Here is a 23,998-nt window from a genome sequence, read left to right as displayed (position 1 = left end):
TGTGAGCACCTGCTCCAATATACCTATAATGTCAATGTTAGGACACTGATAGTATTTTAATCTAGTTTATCTATTTTAATTCAGTAAAATTGGTTTAGTATTAAATGATTGAATGTAAAAATTAATAAATATCAGTAACTATGTTTTTTTTAATTCACTTAAAATAATGATTATGTAAAATGTATTTAATTTTAAGCTGCATATTTCAAATAACAATCAAACAAATAATTATTTTTTGTAGAAAAAGTACAATAAAATATGGTTAATGTTATTACATATAAAAATGAGCAATAATGTTTTTTTAGTGTTTAGGGATAAGTAGCAAAGAGGTACTAAGATGCTTTTAGTGATTAGGGATGGGTAGTACATTGGGGAAGTTAGATGCTTTGGGGGGTTAAGGTCTAGGGGTAGTTGATGGTGATGTACACGGATAGCAAGCATTTTATAGGGCTAAGGGATTGGTAATGAACAGGGATATTAAATATTTTTGAGATTCAGAGATGTGTAGTGTATAGGGGAAGTAAGGAGTTTTTAGAGCACAGAGATGGGTGCTGTATGGGAGTTGGAGAGCATTTTACTGTGCAGGGATGGTGAGCATATAGAGCAAGTAAGGATTTTTTAGAGCTCAAGAATCGGTAGTTTATAAGGGTAGTAAGCAGTTTTAGGGTTCAGAGATGGGTAGTAAAGAGTTTTAGGGCTCAGGAAAGGGTACTGAATGGGGTAGTAAGGAGTTTTAGGCTTCAGGGATAGGTAGTGTATAGAGATGGTAAAGAGCTTTAAAGGTTCAGGAATGAGTAGTGTATAGGGGAAGTAAGATGTTTTCACGGGACAAGAATGGGCTGTGTCTAGGTGTAGTAGGGAGGTTTTAGGGCTCCGGGATGGATAACGCACAGGGGTAGTAGAGAGTTTTTAGAAAGCACATTGTAGAGTTCATGGATTAGTAGGGTCTAGGGGTAGTAAGTAGTTTTCAGGGCTCAAGGATGAGGAATGTATAGGAGTAGTAATGGGTATTCTAAGGGTTTATGGATGCGTATATTATAATAAATTAAGTTAAAATGTAATGACATTATAATTACTCATTAAATTTATATATTAAAATCAACTTAAGGTTTAAAAGTTAAAATATAATTTAAAATTATTTATTACACATAATTTAATAAAATGGGATGTTATATATTAATAAATACATACACACATATATGTTCTAATTATACATTTATGTGTGTATAATAGATATATATATATATATATTCACTGAAAAAACCATAGGTTATAGACCATATATAGTTAGGAATTAGCATTTACAAAACCTTATTTTACTCACACAAAACCATTGAAATTCCATATATAGTTAGTTGCACTAACTATATATCGCGCACCCGCAATCCACTGCTGATGATGTCACATATTACATCATTCATGACATGGTCAGTGACATCACTGATGACATCACTGATGACATCTCAAATGACATCACTGATGACATCACTGACAACATCTCAAATGACATCACTGATAACATCTCAAATGACATCACTGATGACATCACTGATGACATCTCAAATGACATCACTGATGACATCACTGATGACATCATCCAGTGACTGTGTGTTTCTGTAAAGTTAAAATGTGTCTTACATATTGAAGAATGAGTGGAAGTATAAGTGTCTGGACAAAGGATTTAGTAGGTGCATGACTGAATGTATGAGTGAGTGATTAAATGTGTCTCACTGAGTGCATGGGTTAGTGACTAAACTGTCTTAATTTGTGCATCATTATGTCTGTTGTTCTGTAAACTGCTGCATGTGTTGATCAGTAGCTATATGATTAACTATATGGGTTACTGATTGATTGTCCAAGTATTTGTATGGGAGACTGAGTGTGTGTGTGGCTGGCTGGCTGGGAGGTGTGTGACTCTGTGCAGATCAATGTGTACTTGTATCAATGATTCTATAAGAAGGTAAGTATGTGTTAGTATATGTTTGAAAATGTAAGGTGCTCTATGTTTAACTGTATAGACAAGAAAATGGAAGTGTCATTGATTCTTTAACAGGACTGACTACGTGTGTGAGTAACTCCATGGATGAGTGGCAGACTGTGAGTGTCTGTATAGGTGTATGAGTGCATATGATAGTGTTGTAAAGATGAGTGATTGTATGTATGAATGATTGTATGGGTGAATGAGTGAATGTGTGTGTAGACATAGCAATCAGTGAGTGCGTATGTAGTAACTAGTATTGGTGTGTCAATGGTTTCAAAAATTATACTCTGTATTTAACACTGGGTGAAACAGAGGTTATATTAAAATGTGAGGAGATGCATTGTATTGTCACATGAATGATATCATCAGTGATGTGGTCATTGATGTCAAATCAGATGTCATCAGTGATGTCATCAGTGATGTCATTTGAGATGTCATCAGTGATGTCATCAGTGATGTCACTGACCATGTCATGAATGATGTAATATGTGACATCATCAGCAGTGGATTGCGGGTGCGCGATATATAGTTAGTGCAACTAACTATATATGGAATTTCAATGGTTTTGTGTGAGTAAAATAAGGTTTTGTAAATGCTAATTCCTAACTATATATGGTCTATAACCTATGGTTTTTTCAGTGAATTTTCAAGGTTTTGTAAATGCTAATTCCTAACTATATATGGTCTATAACCTATGGTTTTTTCAGTGAATTTCATTGGTTTTTTAACAGCTAATATCTGTAGCTGTAAAATGTATTCTTCTTTAAATCCAAAAATATATTTTATATGTTTATGAATAATTTTTTTTTTAAATATTTTTTTTTCTTCGTTCCCGCTTCGCGAATCGGGAAGCTTCCCGTTAGCTGACCTTGATGCCGCGAAATAGACCGCGAGCCGGTAAACGTTTCTTTACCGCAACTGCCGCGTTAGAAAACAACATCATGACGCCTCCCGTCCGCATGACGTTTCACGTTGTCGCGTGATACGTCATATGACGTGCTACGTTAGCGAACTGGTACGCGAAGCGAGTCGCAAAGCGCAGGTTTCTGGAAGCAAACCGGGAGGCCCTGCAAAGCGCTTAACGTAAACACATCAGGTCATGTGACTTGGTAATAACACTTTTCATTGGTTCATTTCACTTTTGGTTTCCTAATGATGTAAGACTAGGTCATATAATCTAAAATGAACACTTTTCATTGGTTGAGAACTCTTGTTTTTCCCAAATGATGAAAATCCCTCCTTCTTTCCTCACTCTGACTTTCATCATTGTGAGAGAAAGACCCTTTGTGATCACTGAGCAATGGCTTCTTTAGTAGCTTCAGCTGGTGCTTCCCCACCACCTCCACCACATCCAAGGAAGAGTGGACCACCTGCTCAAGTTATAATTCAACAAGAAGAGGAAGAAGAGGAACAGAACGACGAGCACGAAGAGAGGCAGTTTTTGCCTGAGGAGCCCAGGACGTCTCACCGGAAAGAAAACTTCATTTGGCAATTTTTTTAAATTCCCAAAGGTCAGAAAAAAGTAAATGCAAGATACGTAACTTGCCTTATATGTCAAGATAGACTGTCCAGAGGAACCGAGAAAAAATACAGTTTCGGAAACTACACAATGCATCGCCATATGACTAGGTGGCATCCTAACAACTACAGTGCTGCACAGTTTCGGAACGACCTAGATAATCTCCCTATTATGGCCAGAAGATCTGTTGTACCGGAAGTAACGGGACCAGAGGGCAGGGAGATGGTGCCAAATATACAAATGAGATTTGGTGAAGTAAAACACATCTGCGTATATTGCGATGGATTCATTTGCTACGGAGAAAGAAGCATCACTCTGATCAACAGAGCTATTGACTATCATATGCAAGTTTGTACGAAATGCCCCAAATAATAAATACTTTTTTTTGTTTTGTTGCTCCTGTTGAGCCCTTTACAATGAATCGTTTTCATTGCCCCCTCCAAGAAAAACCCAAAAAAATATAAAACTGTTCAGAAAAATTCAAAAAAAGTAAAAAAATGTTCCGAAAAATAATAAAAAAATATAAAACAACAAAAACAATAAAAAAAAAAGTTCTTTTCAGAACTACCTCCCCGTTATAAAAAAATTGGTACAATATTTGGAACTGTGCCAACCTCTATTTCTCTTAGTTCGCTTCCCAGTTCGCTCGCCGGTACGCGAACTGGAAGCGAACCAAAAACAGTAAGTATAAGGGAAGGAAACAGACACTTATGTTAAAAGAAAGACAGCTATAGGGGAGTAAACTAGAGATACTATTACCCGTAATCCACTGCTGATGATGTCACATATTACATCATTCATGACATGCTCAGTGACATCATCAGCAGAGGATTGCGGGTTTTTTGGCAACGTGCCTTATCCACGGTTTAATAACGCTGCCTTTTGCTTTATATAAGTTTTCAAATTGTATGAAATATATACCAATAGGTCGTTATGAACCTTTAGGTAGTGCTTTTCTTCATGAGGTCTGGTCGCTTCCATACACATACAGATGTTTCAAAGATGATCAAGAAGTTTATCTGAATGGAGAGGAATGCACTGAGACGCCAGATCATTCACTAATGTGTAGGCACATACAGTTACACGGTTCATGCAACAAACACCGACCAAATATGGCTTGCGTGTTGCAAGGCACGCCAGTTCCTGCTATCATCCCCACGTTCAAGTTGTTGGAAAATGGTAGTTATTTGATGCTCAATAATGAAGATTGTTCTGGGTTAATTAAAAGTATTCCTTTTATGGTAACAGTAAGTGAACGGGTTATTTGCTGCAGAAATGTTCTATTTCCTCCCACACATGAACATAGGGAGTTTTCAATCTCGCCACAAATACCAACCTTGGGAGCAGATTTCAACGGCATGGCAAGAATAAGAGCTCTTTTGTCTCAGAGAGAGGTGGCCTTGAGTTCGGCCCGTGAAACTTTCGTGCTTCACATAGCGAACACCCGTACAGAGGTGCAGACCCTTTTCAATTCAGATTTGCCTTTCCATTTCAGCAAGATGGTTCGGACTATCTTTAACGCATCCTCCACAAAGGCCCTGGCGCACTTTTTTAAAGTTGTTACCAGTGGTCTCGTGACTTCATTTGAGAAAATCTTTGGAGTCATCCCTGCTTTCTTTCATTCTATTTTTTCCACTCTGCTTCGTGGATTGCCATTTTTACTTGCATTACCAGCGGACGCTCTTGTGCTTTTTTACATTTTTAAATATGGATGTCCCTCCTATGCAACCTCCCGCCCTGCAGCTGCTGACACTGTTCCGCAATCGCATGCTAGAATATTATGGCACAATGCCGTTGGCGATATTAAGCACGGCATATGGATTATCTTTTCGATGCTCCTACTTCACCTGTGTCCAGCCTGTATTTCACTGCCTGACCTGTGATTTCGATTGGGCCATTGATTTGTGTCTCTGCGGACCGGTTTCTCCTGACGTCGACTTTAATCAGCTGATGACTCCTATCATTACTCACAAGTTGGTTTGTCCTGGCGAAAGGATTATGGCTGTGGCATTGATGCATGGACTAATTGGTCCCTGGAATTTACTGGCGGCAACACAGTCTTTCTTGGAACAGAGCTTTCTTGAAAACCCACCGAGCTGTCCTCTGATGGTGATAGAGGATCCAGTGCTGGGAGAGCACGTATGTTCTTTTCCGCTTTTAAATTGGATGGCTGAACTCTTTTCGGATGAAGACGGTGACTTCCTATTGGAGGCTGTTGCAGCTTATTTTGCATACACAGTTATGTCATAGACCTTTTTCATTTTTGATATGCTGAGTACTAGCATTTCATTGACAATTCATTGACTTATTTGTCAAGTTTTTATTATTTAGCTTGCCTATTGGCTTAAGACTCGATAAAGTACTTGGCTGTTTTATTTTTCTTTAGCATTAAATTTTCCTAGTTTTTAATATTTTACCTTGCGGACCGTCCACATATAAAGTTGCAATCTGCTCTCATGAGATGGCACTTCTATTATCTTATTCAGTTCGTTTCCGGATCATGGGGAGGTGTCATCTAGGTCCTGGATATCTTTACACCGTGTTAAGTTAGCATGAGCTCATTACCGGTTTAAACGCCATTTTTCCTTTTTTGCAACTTCTGCACACGACACTTAGTTGTTGCTTTAGCTTTCAACCTGATAGTTCATCGTGATTTACATGAGAATAATATGTTATTGCTCTACTATCTGCTTTACTTGTTAAACTATATCTGTACAGCGAGTGCTGAAGTTTCAAGAACAACACGATACAGAATTGTTATGAGGTCTGATCTCCACGACTTCATACTCATAACATAAGTGCAGCTTCTGCCAATTCTGGGCATGAGGCGGGTTTTATATTGCTTTGCCGAACACACATACACAACACTTGATGCGGTTCACATGAAGAGAGAGCTGGTGTATGCTGATGTGATTCCTTCAAATCTAAGACACTAAAGTATGGGCACGCTCTAAACCAACACAAAGAGACCTTCTTAGCAAATAATATAATATGTGTATTAGGGAGGGTGAGATATAAGCAGCCGCGGGCCGTGGAGGGAGTTACGATGGGGCAGGGAGGCGGGGAGGGGGAGGGGCAGGGTGGAGCCCTCTCCACCCTGCCCCTCCCCCTCCCCGCCTCCCTGCCCCACCGTAACTCCCTCCACGGCCCGTGGCTGCTTATAAGTGTTGATAACTCTTATTCATTTACAGCATGTTAACATACTGTCACCATTCGCTTTTTATGTACTAGTAACTATGCTGGTAATTTTGCTACTGATAATATGTGTACTTGTATTATCTAAGATACTACACCTGAGAAGACGGCATTAGTAAATAAACATTTCAAATACACGTGTTCTTCTTAACTCCATGTTCTGGTTTCCAAGAAATATATAACGACCGACTGTTCATGAGTTCCACGTATCCTGAGGTACTATAAGTTCATATTCTGGATTGTCTAAACATTGAGAGTTTGTTATATCCAATGTGACACTGTACCTAGCTTGCTAAGGGGTTTTTGAGTACTAAGGTGAGTTTTGGGGCACCCTAATTCGCCGAGGTTCCAATCCTCTGTCCACAGTTCTGTGTGAGAACAGAAACCCTGCAACAGGGGCACCCCCGACCCTTCCTGGAGCTTCATCACACTTGCGATACAACTCCAGCAATGCGCCACCTTTACGGCACAGTTACATCACGCATCTGTGCTGTTTTTGCGCCATGATGCGCCGCATTGTAAATGCAGCACACCATAGGTGACGGAACAGCGGCACAGAATGACTAACACATCCCTGGTGATGCGCCAGTCATCATAAATCTATCCCTATGCTTCTTATCTTGTTCGAGATGAACCGCCATATGTATCATCAAAGTTTTTTGCATTTCCTAAATAGCGAACTTTAAGGAATAAATAGCGATTCTTTACCATTCCTAGTTTGCGATTAGCTATTTGCTAATTACAAATTACCCATTCATTTCCTTCATTTCCATAGGGCGGTTGGACTCACTTGTAGCTCGAACGGCTGAATGGATTTCCACGAAACTTGGCAAAATTGTAGGGACTGGTAGCCCGATGTGCCTTTGCTATGTCTCAAGATATATGCTCCAGTGGTTTTTACGAAAATTAACTTTGAAAAATATATATTGGGCTACATTGGCCTATATATATGTTGGAGCCCAAATGTAGCCCAATGTAGCCCAATGAAGCCCAATGAAGCCCAATGTAGCCCAATGTAGCCCAAAGATGGCCGCCAGAGACAAAAAAAACAAATGTAGCCCAAATATCAGCCAGATGTAGCCCAACTATAGCCCAGTGACAGAATGACCAATCAGCTTCGCAAACCTCCGTTACGCGAAGCGGAGCGCTGTTACAGATATATATCTTTTTTTGAACGTTAATTTCTCAAAATCCACTAGAGCACATATATTGAGACCTAGCAAAGGCACATCGGGCTACCAGTCCCTAATATTTTACCAAGTTTCGTGAAAATCCATTCAGCCGTTCGATTATTATTATTTTTTTTTTTTTTGCCCCGCGGGGCCCTTTTAAAACCTCCACATCAAACCTAGGGGGTCAGCGAGGATCTACTATTCCCCCTTATGGTCATTTGCCCCTTCGCTTTGGCCTCCTCTTGTCTCTCGATCCTACCGAGAGACAAGATGGCGGCCGCTACGGACTGTTTGGAATGTTGACAGACGCCGGAGAACCAATCAGCTTCGCTTCACAAAGCTCCGTTGCGCGAAAAGTACGCGTCCTGGAGCGCTGCCCGGTCCGCTGTTACAGATATATATCTTTTTTTAAACGTTAATTTCTCAAAATCCACTGTAGCACATATATTGAGACCTACAAAAGGCACATCGGGCTACCAGTCCCTACAATTTTGCCAAGTTTCGTGCAAATCCATTCAGCCGTTCGGGCTAAAAGTGAGGCCAACCGCCCTATGGAAAACTCAATGTTAAAAACACGTTTTGGGACCCCCCTTTTTTCTCGGCCCCCCCTTGACGAACCCCCCCCCAAATTTTTAAGGGCTGCTCAGAAACAAAATGTGCCATTGTCCTGAAAATTTCAGCCAATTCCGTCCACAAACTCCAAAGTTATTAGACATAGAATTTTCAAAAATCCCATAGAGAAAAAATCCTAACTATATATACCTACTGGCGACCGCCAGTAGGTAATAAATGCATATATACAAGTGCACATTTACAAAAATATACTAACCATCGTTCCTGCGAGCTACTTCTGATGTAAAGTACCGCAATAAAAAGGCACTTCCGAAGTAATCATTTAATGACTCCAGATATAAAAGCTAGCAATGCTTCATTTAACATTTGTTTACTTCATTCCTTAATTAACAAGCACCAAAAATGATGGAGTAACATTTGTTTCTTGGTTTGCCCTATCTCAGATTTTTGGTTATCTGGCCCCATCTAGAGTCGTTCTAGTATAAAGTTTGCACCGGTTCAAAAAACAGAGCCAATCCATATGCACAGCTATCTGTGCTGATGTCCACCAAATACATTCCATTACATATTACAGAGTGATCATTTTATCGGGGAAATTTTTTTTAGTGACTTGTGAAACCATATTTAACACAAGTATTTCTGACAGATAATTTTAAGAGAACTAAAGAGACTTTAAAAAATGCATATTAATCAATGAATAACCCTTTAAAAATAGATGAACCCAATTTTTCACTCTTTTCATGCTTAAGAAGTAAATGATAGGAAACCATAATTTGGCTTTAAACATAGTTACACCTTTCAAATTTTAAAAGTGTAGAAATTATTTTGTTTACAAATCTTATTATGTAGACAAGTAAAACCAAATGCAGAATCAGTTCATTTCTTGTTTGATCAAGTGCAAATACAGTTTGCTCAAACCTAAATTGCTCAAGGTGCAAAAAAATTGCAAATGGACTATTGTACAAGTCAAAAGTATCTGCCACATCGTCACTAGGACCATGTAGGTGCACAGTCAAAATATCGACTCCAAAATATCGACTGGACACAATATCCAGTTTTAAATATCGAATGGACAAAATATCGACTGGACAGAATATAGACATCAAAAACATCGTTTTTAAGGTAAGTAATGTAATATCGAATGTTAAAAATATAGACATTTAAAATATCGAAGTATATAATATAGTTTAATAAAATTATCGATTTTTTGATAATATTGCATTTTTTATAGTGTTTTTATGTGATTATATGTGTTAAAAGTGTGTATTTATGTTATAAATAATTTTAATTAATGAAATTATTATTTTTTAATTTTTGCGTAATTTAATTCTGTAGCGGGTTGTGGGTTTATAGGGGAATAGGGTGGGAAGTAATTTAATTATAATTAATTAAATATGTAAATGTATTTATTGTTATTCATTTTTAATTATTTGTTAATTAATTTATATTTGGTAATTAATTAACTTTTAATTGGCAATTATTTTAAATTAATTGATTAATTGCTAATTATGTTAATTTTACTAATTTAGTTTCTGTAGCGGGTTGTGGGTTTATAGGGGAATAGGGTGGGAAGTAATTTAATTATAATTAATTAAATATGTAAATGTATTTATTGTTATTCATTTTTAATTATTTGTTAATTAATTTATATTTGGTAATTAATTAACTTTTAATTGGCAATTATTATAAATTAATTGAATAATTGCTAATTAGGTTAATTTTACTAATTTATTTTCTGTAGCGGGTTGTGGAATTATAGGGGAATTCGGTGGCAAGTAATTAATTTATAATTAATTAAATATGCTTACATATTTATTGGTATTGTTTTAGAATTAATTGTTAATTATTTTTTTATGGGTAAATAATTAAATTAGAATTGCTAATTCATTTTATTTAATTGATCAATTGCTAATTATGTTAATTTAATAATTTATTTTCTGTAGTGGGTTGTGGGTTTATAGGAGAATATGATGGGAAGTAATGTATTTATAATTATTTAAATAAAATAATTTATTTAATTGTATTTAATTTGAATTTATTGTAAAGTAATTTTTAATTGTTAAATTATTAATTGTTAATTAGTAATTAATTTGTATTAATAGTTAAATAATTGTAATAATTAATTTAATTTTGTAATTTTAATTGATTAATTATTATATTATATTACATTCGTAATTACTTTTAATTAATTTTTGATGGATATTAATTAATATTTATTGAAATAATATATGAAGTATTTAATTTCACTACTGTTGCACTCTCTGGAGTGGGAATAGTAATTTTTACCTCTACGCTATCCAACGCTTTCCTTACTGTTGCACTCACTGGAGTGCGAATAGTAATTTTTACCCCTACGCTATCCAACGCTTTCCCTACTGTTGCACCCACTGGAGTGGGAATAGTATTTGTTACTCCTACGCTATCCAACGCTTTCCCTACTGTTGCACTTTTTGGAGTGGGAATAGTAATTTTAACCCCTACGCTATCCAACGCTTTCCCTACTGTTGCACTCTTTGAAGTGGGAATAGTAATTTAAACCCCTACGCTATCCAACGCTTTCCCTACTGTTGCACCCACTGGAGTGGGAATAGTAATTTTTACCCCTACGCTATCCAACACTTTCCCTACTGTTGCACTCACTGGAGTGGGAATAGTAATTTTTACCCCTACGCTATCCAACGCTTTCTCTACTGTTGCACCCACTGAAGTGGGAATAGTAATTTTTACCCCTATGCTATCCAACGCTTTCCCTACTGTTCCACCCACTGGAGTGGGAATAGTAATTTTTACCTCTACGCTATCCAACGCTTTCCCTACTGTTGCACTGTTTGGAGTGGGAATAGTAATTTTAACCTCTACGCTATCCAACGCTTTCCCTACTGTTGCACCCACTGGAGTGGGAATAGTAATTTTTACCTCTACGCTATCCAACGCTTTCCATACTGTTGCACTCTTTGGAGTGGGAATAGTAATTTAAACCCCTACGCTATCCAACGCTTTCCCTACTGTTGCACCCACTGGAGTGGGATTAGTAATTTTTACCCCTACGCTATGCAACACTTTCCCTACTGTTGCACTCACTGGAGTGGGAATAGTAATTTTTACCCCTACACTATCCAACGCTTTCCCTACTGTTGCACCCACTGGAGTGGGAATAGTAATGTTTACCTCTACGCTATCCAACTCTTTCCCTACTGTTGCACTCACTGGAGTGGGAATAGTAATTTTTACCCCTACGCTATCCAACGCTTTCCCTACTGTTGCACCCACTGGAGTGGGAATAGTAATTTTTACCTCTACGCTATCCGACGCTTTCCCTACTGTTGCACTCTTTGGAGTGGGAATAGTAATTTTAACCTCTACGCTATCCAACTCTTTCACTACTGTTGCACCCACTGGAGTGGGAATAGTAATTTTTACCCCTACGCTATCCAACGCTTTCCCTACAGTTGCACTCTGTGGAGTGGGAATAGTATATTTTACACTTCTGCTATCGTACGGTAATAATATTGGATATTATTTAATAATATTATGTTAATATATATATATATATGTTTTAATAAAATGATTACATTTTTTTTATAACTTTCATTAATTATTTAATTATTATAAGTTAATTTAAGTATTTTAAGTGTATTTCAGTAATTAATTTTTAATTTTAATTTAATTTAACACTGTTTTTAATAAAGTCGATATTTTTTACAACTATATTTTTGTAAACGATATTTTGTACTAGATATTTTTGTACTTACCTGTTTGTAGATACAAACTCGATATTTTGTCTGTTGATATTTTTTCCTCGATATTTTTGCAAGTCGATATTCTAACAGTCGATATTATTTCAGTGATCCGACCATGTAATCATTAGGCCTGGGTGTAACTTGTGGAGTTTCAATGCGGAATTCCACTGAGCTACCTAAAAACTCCACGAGATTCTGTGGAGTTCTGCAAGCCGTGGAATTTTAGTACGTCACTCTGCTTGCTCTGATTTTTAGCCCCAGGAGCTTGTCCCGCGCAGCAAAATCAGAGCAAAAGGCACCATGTTGTGCACCAGAGGGCGCTGCTTCGTTCTGCTGCTCGAGTAGTGGCAGCTTTCTGAACGCGTGCAGGAGCGCTGGAAGAGCGGAGTTTACCGCCCACCCCTAATAATCATCAAGCAGTTGGCTTTATTAAAATTGTTCTGTTGTCTATGCTTTCCCTTTTGCACTAATTGTTCGAATTCAGTCAGCAAAACAGGGAAATGCAAATGGTTGTGTGTATCTTTATATTTCTTTGGTGAGTTATTGGCAGTGCATGCGTTTTAACTTGCACAATTAATGCAACAGCACATTTTGCATAGGTAATTTTTTTTCTTACAATGCTGTGCCCTCATTTACTAAACTTTCACGCAACACAGCAAGGATACTTGCTGTGCTGGGTTGAGTGAAAAGGAGATAGCAGAAATGCTCCATATTTACTAACATATGGCACACTTTTGCTCTCTCCTTGTGCTGCCACATTTGTGGCATCCTAGCACTGATGCAGGCACCCTTGCCGCATGGTGCAAGAGTGGTACAAAAGGGGGTGGTGATGGACGGAGCATCTGAATCAATCAAACATTCACACCCAGTCAAAAGATCTGGGTTTAATCCATCACCGTTCTTTAGCCCACTCTGCCACCCCAGTTCAGACATGGCTATATGCAAATCAGTCTGACCCTGTGCCTCATGGGAACAGTCCAGCCCGAACTGCCAAGCCATGTCTTCCCTGGACCGGAAACAAGCTTCCGAGGACCGATTTCTGGCATTCCAGCCGTCTTCAACCCGGCTTGCTTGAATCCAGTGGCAAAGTGAGCAAGGGGCTCACGTCTGAGCATACCCTGCCACACTTGTGGTGGCCAAAAGCGGTACAAAAGGGGGTGGTGATGGACGGAGCATCTGAATCAATCACACACTCACACCCAGTCAAAAGATCTGGGTTTAATCCATCACCGTTCTTTAGCCCACTCTGCCACCCCAGTTCAGACATGGCTATATGCAAATCAGTCTGACCCTGTGCCTCATGGGAACAGTCCAGCCCGAACTGCCAAGCCATGTCTTGCCTGGACCGGAAACAAGTTTCCGAGGACCGGTTTCTGGCATTCCTGCCGTCTTCAGCCCGGCTTGCTTGAATCCAGTGGCAAAGTGAGCAAGGGGCTCACGTCTTAGCATACCCTGCCACACTTGTGGTGGCCAAAAGCAGTACAAAAGGGGGTGGTGATGGACGGAGCTTTTGGCCACCACAAGTGTGGCAGGGTATGCTCAGACGTGAGCCCCTTGCTCACTTTGCCACTGGATTCAAGCAAGCCGGGCTGAAGACGGCTGTAATGCCAGAAACCGGTCCTCGGAAGCTTGTTTCCGGTCCAGGGAAGACATGGCTTGGCAGTTCGGGCTGGACTGTTCCCATGAGGCACAGGGTCAGACTGATTTGCATATAGCCATGTCTGAACTGGGGTGGCAGAGTGGGCTAAAGAACGGTGATGGATTCAACCCAGATCTTTTGACTGGGTGTGAGTGTTTGATTGATTCGGATGCTCCGTCCATCACCACCCCCTTTTGTACCGCATGGTGCAAGAGTGCCTGCTTTATTGTCACAATAGTTTTTATTGCAGGAAGGGGTAACTTCCTTCCTACGCAAATCCTACCTGTAGAGGCATATTCCTTGTTCTATCTGTGCAGTAAAATGCAGGACACATGCAAAGAGGAAATATAGGTATTTCTCCTCATCACATCAGCCTCAGGTAGGTGCACCATTTGTGCGCAAACCTAAGTTTTAAGAGTTTAGTAAATCTGGGTCAAAATACATGGGTGGATGCACGCAACCACAGTCAGTGCGGGTAAGAGCGGTGGTGCCGGGTGTGGGGGGATTACGACAGACAACGATGAGGGAAAATTCATTATTTATTTAATGTTCCCTTGTGGTCGTCAGTCGAATCCACCGCCAACCTGGCCCCACCGCTCTTACCTGCATGGTGTGCGGCCAGCTTGATGTATGCAAGGTCTCTCAAAGGAATGGAAACACAACACAGCTCAAGGTGCTGGACTGCATTACATTGTTTGGTAAAATCCCATGCTAAACCATACAAAGCGATAATTGTGTTCTTAGTAAATTTCGAAGTACATTTTGTATCATGGCTGCACCAAAAACCTGACGCAACCACAATGCAAATTGTTAGCAAATCTGGCCGTAGTACACACATGGATCCAGTGGGGTAACTAAACTTGAGGGGGCCCCCTTGCATGGTACATGGAGCCCCCCCCCTGCTGTCTTAATCAGGAGCTCTCAGGTCAGGGTACTTTGATGAGGGGGCCTTTTGAGCATGCCCCCCACCCCACATCGTGGGGGCGTCTGGGTCCTATGTTGCATGGATCCCTGCCTATCTGACTGACAAGTTCACCACTTATAGTGGCTCTCCGCATACCTACAGTCAGGACCTAAGACAAAGAAACTGTAAAAATGAAAAAAACATGGCAACAAGTCTCTCCTATATATGCACCTGGGTTATGGAACAACATCCCTGTATCCATCAAGACCGCCGACCCTTGCACTAATTCAAAAAAGAGTCATGAAATACCTCTTTAAATAGCACTACATCATGACAGAGTACAAGCCCAAAAAATACCGCTAAAATCACCTGCTGACTATATCCTTGCCTATGACCTTGTACAGCATTCTGCTTCCCTTGGCTAAGCTTGCTTTATGCAAATACCACATACAAACACACATACATACAGACATGTCTACTTCTTGTGCAAGGACCACATACAAAGATACAGACACATATCCTATCTGCGAAAGGACCCCTCCTGATCTGTAACACAGTGAGATTACATGTCACATGGCAAACTTTTGTTAAATGGAAAACCTTTCCTTGCTGACCCTTTGCTACTTTGTGCAGCCCTATTGCATTCCCTCAGTACAATGGCCAACATCACCTTGGCTTAACGTATCCATTGATCAAAAAATTGCTCCGATGCTTGAAGTCCACATTTCCTTTGATTTTTAAAGATGCCATTCCGGACATATTCAGAGACAGCTGAAGTGGAATCCCTGAAATCGACGGGAATGTCAGTTCTTCGGTTGCCAAACTCATCCTTTTGTTGAACTGAACTTCCTGGCCCTGTATGATATAGAGGAAGGAAAGATGTTCAGATGCGTACACGAATGTAGCTTTTTGACAGCAAGTAAAATGTGAACGTTTGCTAAAGATAAGAGTTGATTTTCCCTAAACAACTGGGCTGGGTAACTGCCTTCATAGAGGCATCAAAATAGAGGGGCAGATTTACAAGCCCCTTGCGCCTCTTTTACGCCACCGTTGCGTCACTTTTGTGACGCAGCGGTGGCGCAAAAGATGCGCCGCGGTGCGGGGTATTTACAACGTGACGCATCTGAGAGATGCGTCACGTTGTAAAGCCCTGCGCCAGAAGGAGGCGTTCCTGCGCAGAAGGGGGCATTCCGGCGCAGGAACGCCTCCTAAAAGTGGCTGAGTGAAATCAACAAGATTTCACTCAGTCACTTTGGGGCCCATGCTGCGTCAAAACCCTGCGCCTGCTTGAAGCAGGCGTAAGGATTGACGCAGCATTGTGGAGATAGAGCCCCCAGAGCATTGCTGGAGCTGCATCACGCTTGCCATGCAACTCCAGCAATGCGCCGCCTTTACGGCACAGATGCGTCACGCATCTGTGCCGTTTTTGCCCCATGGTGCGCCGCATTGTAAATGCGGCGCATCAATGGTGGCAGAGGCATGGCGCACAATAACTGGCGCATCCCTGCCGATATGCAGGGATGCGCCACTTATTGTAAATATGCCCCAAAATGTTTAACTTTAAAATTCTGAAACAATATGTAAAGATGTTACTATGCACTGATAATAAGAACTTGCTTTCTATGTAGTGCTTCTTACTGCACTTCTGCCACTTCTTAGGGTAGTAAATTACACGTTACTTTTACCCACGTTAATTATACTCGTATGTGGAAGGTGGAACCTTAGAGTCTTTGCTACGGTCAGAATATTAATATTTAAGCCTTCAATCTAATGCTCGAATTCTGCTTCATGTGGTACCTCTCACTCCTTCCTAAATTAGGATTATACACCGGGTGCTAATTGCACACCCTTCGGGGATTTGCCAACATGATAACCTCTAGGTGAAATATTGCACAAATGAGGATGGCAGATTGGGGAGATTAGTGAAATAAGCACTATGAGATCCTAAACTCGGGTACGTATAGCAGCTGTTATTCACCACACCCTTTATTTAGGAGGAAAACGAAAAATAGAAACAAAAGATGCCCGAGTGTCACACAATTGACAGTAGGCGGGAGAGCTCCAGTACTCTCCCTGAAGCTATTCGTATCAATAATCTTCACTTTCACCATAACCCTTGCTCTATTTTTCTTATTTTGATAGAAATGCATTACTTTGATTTGTATATTTATTCATTTGTTTTCCCAGATTTTTTTTTCATATTTAATCAATGAGGATAATAGTTTTAGGTCTGGCATGACTGTTTACTACAGCTTTTGAAGTAAAGTATAAAATAATATCTAACAAATTCCAGAGATAAGTGCCTTTAGGGGAGTGCTTAATTTGAGCCAGTGATTTCCTGTGCTTGGCTGGGGGGGAGGGGGGCAGGGGGTAATTCTTTCAGCCATTGGCAGCGGGCTCCAAGAAGGTGTGACACACATGATGGGGGCAGGGGGGCCTGAAGCCTGGTGAGCCCAATGGATGTTGCGCGCCTGATTGCACACTTGTATCAGTGCGATGGTTAGTACAGTGGCAATGTGACGAGGGTCCAGGCACTTTTTTATTTTTAACAAATTAAGCACTGCTTTAGGCAACCCTCTTCTGCCACTGCATCATTGGAGTGGCATTCACATTCTGGATCAGTTCACAAGACATCATAGATAGAATGAGGTCCTTGTTCAGCCCTGTCAGCCATTGCTTGGGCAGAGTCTTCACATTTTTGATCAGTCTACAGGACTGCCTTTAGAGGCTCAGTAATCATAATAAACAGAGTCATTGAAGGAAAAAAATCAAGCACGAACTGGAAAATGAGTTTGTGTCACCACCATGTCACTTCACAGATCAAACCTCAAGCGATCAGTTGTTTATGGCAAATACTACAGGAGACATCAGTGCAGCCTGCCCACACACGCCATCTCTTATGGTGCTTGTTTCATTTTTATCACAGCGTTGACTTTGCGTTTGGAAATGTGGAGTCTGATATTGATGTTTTCAATGATTATTTATTTCAAACACAGTTTAGCTTGACTGGTTATCTTTGTGTTGTCCTCAAATATTAACAATGCCCCCTATCTTTTATTAGAAATACGTTATTTGGGCACTTATTTACATATGTTGAAATGTCTTCCATTCTACTGTGGATGGTGAAAGAAACCTATGATACGTATGTTTATGTATTTCATTTAAGAAATTCAAATAAAAAGACATATACACGGGCTCCTGGAATATAAATGAGGTTACCCAATGAGTGAGTTCAGTGTGAGGCGAGTTTAACTGATTCAGACCCCTTTTATTTATTGTTTTTATTGTTTATATTCGCTTGTATAATGCTCATTCACTCGAACAGCAATTAGGACAGAGTATACTGCAAGGAACTGACAGATAGGACTCCTGAAAGGGGAGGCATAAGCAGCTATTCCAAATTAGGATTTTCATGAATTAACAGAACTTTAAATAATTGTTCATTTCATAATTTGGACACGAGCTCTATCAATTCATAAAAAGGAGACACCGCGTTACTTGTAGCTAACTCTAAATATGCTAGTAATTTCCCTCAATAGAGCTTTGCGAACAATTTTGGAAAATAATGGTTGCCTGCTAGTAATATTGGAGGAATCTCTTTGAGTTCAGGAAATGCCTCAGGTGGCTCGAGCTGCCCTTTGCTTCCATCGGGAGTTTGAGATAGTGACAAAAGTATAGTAGAGAAAAGATTGTTTTCACCAATTAATACAAATAACCTCCAGACAAGTAAAAAATATATTGTGGAACTAGCTGTTCACAATGTTTAGACACACCTGGGCCCATAGTTACATTTTGCATCGGGCTTGCTTCACTATTTTGATGTAGACACACAGTTTATTTTTGTATTCAAAAAGCAGGGCTAATGCCAATTTGTGTTGCTTTTACAAAAAAATAGGAATGTAATGCAGTGCATTTTGCTAGCTTGAGTTACTTTGCGTCAGGGTAGTAAGTACATTGGCCGTCCTGTGCATTCCCACATGATTTTGATGCAAACCCATATTTACTAGGAGTTGAAGACCTGGGTTTGTGCCAATATGGTGTGCCCGCCTCAGGTAGGTGTAACAAGGAGCAATGTCTTTATTTCTTCAAGTTATTTATGTGCTGCATTATGCAACACACATGCAAAGAGGAAAAAGCCTTCTAGGATATTTCGGATCACTGACATAATATAGAATGCCAAAATATCGACCTACCAAAATATCAAGGTAAAAATATAGAATACCAAAATATTGACATCCTATCTCCAACCAGGTAAGTACAAAAAATATTGAATCAAAAATATCGATGTAAAAAATATAGTTAGTCAAAATATCGAATTTTTAAAAATGCTTTAAATTAATTAAAAATTAATGAAATAATAAATATAATTAATTTAAACATACTAAAAATACTTAAATAACCTTAAAATTAATAAATAATTATTGTAAGTAAAAAAAACCCATACAAATTGATTTGTTAATACATATATATATAAACGTAATATTAATAAAAAAATTACAATATTTTTACCGTAGGATAGCGGAAAGGGTAAATTTTACTATTACCACTCCAGTGAGTGAAACAGTAGGGAAAGCGTTGCATAGCATAGGGGTAAAAATTACTATATCCACTCCAGAGAGTGCAACAGTAGGGAAAGCGTTGGATAGCTTAGGGGTAAAAATTACTATTCCAACTCCAGAGAATGCAACAGTAGGGAAAGCGCTGGATAGCGTAGGGGTGAAAATTACTATTCCCACTCCAGAGAGTGCAAAAGTAGGGAAAGCGTTGGATAGCCTAGGGGTAAAAATTACTATTCCCACTCCAGAGAGTGCAACAGTAGGGAAAGCGTTGGATAGCATAGAGGTAAAAATTACTATTCCAACTCCAGAGAGTGCCCCAGTAGGGAAAGCGTTGGATAGCGTAGGGGTAAAAATTACTATTCCCACTCCAGAGAGTGCAACAGTAGGGAAAGCGTTGGATAGCGTAGGGGTAAAAATTACTATTCCCACTCCAGTGAGTGCAACAGTAGGGAAAGCGTTGGATAGCAGGAGGGTAAAAATTACTATTCCCACTCCAGTGAGTGCAACAGTAGGGAAAGTAAATACTTCATATATAAATAAAAATAAAATAAATATTAATACCAATTACAAATTACTTAAAATAATTAACACTTTTATATAATATGTTAATTAATCAATTAAAAATACAAATAAACATTAATTAATAAAAATGTTTACTACTATTACAAATTATTTACCAATTAACAATAAATTAATTAACAATCAAAAAATTATTAAAAATTAGATAAAAAAAGATTTTAAAAATAGAATTACTTATAATTAAATTACTCCCCACCTATTCCCCTATAAACCCACAACCCACTACAGAAAATAAATTAATAAAATTAACATAATTATCAATTAATAAATTATTTAAAATTAATTACCTATGATATTTTAATTAATTACCAATTAATTAACAATTAATTCAAAATAAATACCAATAAATACATTAACATATTTAATTAATTATAATTAAATTATTTCCCCTATTCCCCTATAAACCCACAACCCGCTACAGAACTATATTACGCAAAAATTAAATACCATAAAAATAAATAATTAATATAAATAATAAAATACATATACACTTTTCAAACATATACTAACATAAAAAACCCTTTAAAAATTGATATTAACTTACCTCAAATTCGATATTTTTGTAGTCTATATTCTGTCCATTCTATATTTTTGTAGTCTATATTCTGTCCATTCGATATTATGTCCATTCTATATTTTTGATTCGATATTAATGCTATCCTATTCGATATTTTTGTAGTCTATATTCTGTCTAGTCGATATTGTGTCCGTACTATATATATTTTTTTTTTGGGTTAAAATTTTTTTATTGAGCAATCACATAAAAATACAAAGATGGGCCCACAACCACACGGGCTGGCCGCTAAGTCACATAGCACGACACATGAAATAAACAATAATTTCCGAGGCCAGGCCAAATCATAGAATAAAATTGCTCCAGACATAGGACAGGATACAACAATTTTCTATATAAAACATGAAAGGAACAAACACAAAGACAAGGCGAGTACAGTAATCAAGTCAGCCCAAATAGCAGAGGGGGAGGTCACTAAACAGGAGAACAGACATAAATCAATGAGCTTCGGTAAGGCCGTGAGGGGGGGGGGAGCAGGGAGGACAGGAAAATCCTAGAACAGAGTGAAAAATTTCGGGAACGTCGGCCTAAGGAGACAGGGTAATATCGGAGGTGGCAACCAAGGGAGGGGTACAAATATCTCCACGGTATGCATTCCATTGACCCCAGATTTTCGTCCACGCCCCTGGCCTGCCCTTAGCCACGTAGACTGTCTTCTCTCGGAACATGGACCAGTCCATGTTGTCCTCCCACACCGAAACGTCAGGAGGTCGGGATACGCCCCAGAGTTGCGCAATGTTGCGCTTCGCGACCATGTAACCCAGGGTCGCCCATCTAGTCTGGGCCACAGAGTAATCAGAGGGTTCCCACACATTCAGCAGGCATCGTCGGGCCTCAGGCCGCAGGGCAACACCCGTCACTACAGTCATTATCGCAAGCACATCCACCCAATAGGCCGCCACCACAGGACACTCCCAAAGTATGTGCAGAAAGGTAGCGCTCATCCCACAGCCACGCTTACACAAGCCATCCGGGGAAAAACCCATCACGACCAGACGCGGACCAGTCACATACACCCGGTGGAGGATCTTAAGTTGCACCAAACGAAGACGGGCGGGAATGGCGACCTCCTTTGGGGAGGAGAGTGCCGACTGCCAGTCCTCGTCATCCAGTTCCAATCCATCACCGACCCACATCTCCCGGAGTCGGACCAACAAATCCGCACGATTATGAATCAGTTTCTTATAGATGAGCGAGATAGTCGTTCTATATTTTTTAATCGATATTAATGCAAAGCGATATTAAAAACTTGATATTTTGACTGTATACCGGATATTTCATTTGCAGGAATGTGCCATAACATTGGCACCCTTGGACAGTGATACATAGGTGACTGAATTGGTGCCATCCAGCCCAATGTGTGCCAGCACAGAGTGAAAGCAGACCTGTGCAATTTATTTGAAAATATGATGCAGTTCTGCTCTCGCCCTTTCACGCAACCCAGTGCTGTATGGTGTTGCAAGGAATGTGTTTAAATCCGAGCCCTGAAATGTTCCAAAAAGTTTTACATTTGGTCTAATTCACACACTTTTGAACATTTGGAACTGAGCAGGCAGGCTGTGAAAAGGGCCATTTTCGCAGACCCAAGTCAAAGGACCATTATCACAGACCCACTGAGCCCTCCATATTGTCAGTTTCCTTCCAGGTCAGTAGTGATTTCCTGCTAACCGTGCATCTGCCAACATGGTTGGGAGCACTCTAGGTGAAAAACTGACAATGCAATTGATATGGCCATTCCAATGATTGCAAAATGGAACAGACTGCCTTTTGTACGTTTACCAAATACAAACCCCAAAAGCTGGTGTTTCTTTTGAAATATGCAGTAGCGGCTCCTGGAGAGAGTGCTGCAGGGCGGTGTGGCGGGGTGGGGGAAGGACAGGGTGGGGAGTAGTACACTCCGGCTCACGGCCGACTGGAGTAATGTAAATAAATAAAACGAATTTCATTGTGCGTGCTGAAACGCCAAATGGCGATGCAGCAGGTGTAATGAAATTTGTTGTATTTAATTATTTACGTTACTCCGGTCGGCAGTGAGCCGGTGTTTACTACCCCCCACCCTGCCCCTCCCTGGCTCTGCCTCACCGCCTGCAGCACTCCCTCCAGGAGCCGCTACTGGAAATACTTAAGCTTAATGCTCCTGACATCCTGGGATGTTTCTTCCAGTAGATGTCGGGCATTAATAGATTTTCTTGGTCAGGAGTAGCATACCATGCATGGCGGGTCCGGACTGGAAAAAATATGGCTGATATGGCATTGGAAGGTACCCTAAATATGCGTGGCCTTCAGGCACACCTTTTCAGCTGTGGAACTGGCATTGGCTCCACCATTATAAAAACTGTTCTTCTACTGTTCTACTGTCTCCAAATGGGGTATGAAAACCAAGAGTTTGCTGGACTGGGTAACTGCCAATTTTTGGAAGATGCCCCATTAAATATCCACTTGAAACCACACCTTTTGTCTTTGAATTTTGAAGTGTGAAAGTGTGATATGTTGGGTTTACTTTCAAAAAGGCCCATCATTAGAGATGTACTTTCATGTATCATATTAAGGGGTTCAAGTAGAGTCTGGTGAAAAGAGTGTGGCTCAGAAACTCCCAGGCACAAATAGAATCTGCTCTCAGGGTTTTATGAGGCTTATACTTGATTTACACATCAGTGCAAAAATGGGTAATAGCGAGTTAAAATTACCATTTTGCACACGTTATGTACAAATGTGGGTCCATTCATACCCTTCCTTACCAATGGATTACAACTGGTATTAAGGACATCAAAATTGATCCAGCAGAATTTCCACTCAGCAGTAAATGACAGCAATTGCCGAAAATGGACACGTTTTATTTTCACTAATTGTGCACTATAATCAAGTACCTGGTGGGGATATTTGACCCCGAGTCAATTTTATTCAAAACAAATAGAGTATCCTCTGTTACCTTGAGAAGTTTGACCGCCAGTTCTGCCACGCTCAGGGAGTAGTGTTTCATCTCACGTGTGACATCGTCACAGTCCAAAAAGCTGAGTTCGTGCCCAAATATCTTCATGCTCAGCCCACAATTTAGCTTCTTCTTGTTCCCCAAGCTTCTCATGAACTGAACAGAACAAAAATAATGTGGAAATAATGAGGGAGCGGCCATTAACATTATCTAATGACAGCTTTTAGATACCAACCGACGACCTAGAACTCAGTACCCTAGGGGAGCATGGAACCAGAGCCCCCACTGGCCCCAAGACCCAATGCACCCAGGTGACCGTGCACTCAGTGCTGTGGGGGACCCTGGACTTGGTACCCCTGGGGTACCCACAACTCAGTGCCCATAGGGGACCAAAGAACCAATAGCCATGGAGGTCCCAGTACTTGGAGCCCCCAAGGTGATATAAAACTGTATCCCTGGGGGGCCTAGGACTTGTTACCCATGCGGAACCTAGGATTTGGTATCCCCTAGGGACCAAGGATCATGCAGACCTAGAACTTGGTACCCTGAGTGGACCCAAGACTACTCCTTAGTACCTCTGGGGGACTGATAGCCTAGTGCCCCCTGGGGACCTGGGACCCAGTAATCCTGGGAG

At 40.0% G+C, this 23,998-nt stretch overlaps 1 protein-coding gene across 1 annotated transcript in view; it reads right to left on the bottom strand.

Moving 5' to 3' along the window:
• The window catches only part of LOC144784068 (uncharacterized), a 1,315,621-nt gene that overhangs the window by 801,452 nt on the left and 490,171 nt on the right, over positions 1-23,998 (bottom strand). Inside the window, exons 17-18 of the mRNA XM_078662758.1 lie at positions 23,365-23,520; positions 15,394-15,578 (exon numbers count right to left, since the gene is read on the bottom strand). Coding sequence (XP_078518884.1) covers positions 15,394-15,578; positions 23,365-23,520 — 341 coding nt within the window. The remainder of the gene's footprint in view (positions 1-15,393; positions 15,579-23,364; positions 23,521-23,998) is intronic.

This window comes from Lissotriton helveticus, chromosome 10 (assembly GCF_964261635.1).
Source record: "Lissotriton helveticus chromosome 10, aLisHel1.1, whole genome shotgun sequence".
Taxonomy (NCBI): domain Eukaryota; kingdom Metazoa; phylum Chordata; class Amphibia; order Caudata; family Salamandridae; genus Lissotriton; species Lissotriton helveticus.
Note: the sequence above shows the minus strand (reverse complement) of the source record. Positions and strands in the feature narration are given on the sequence as shown.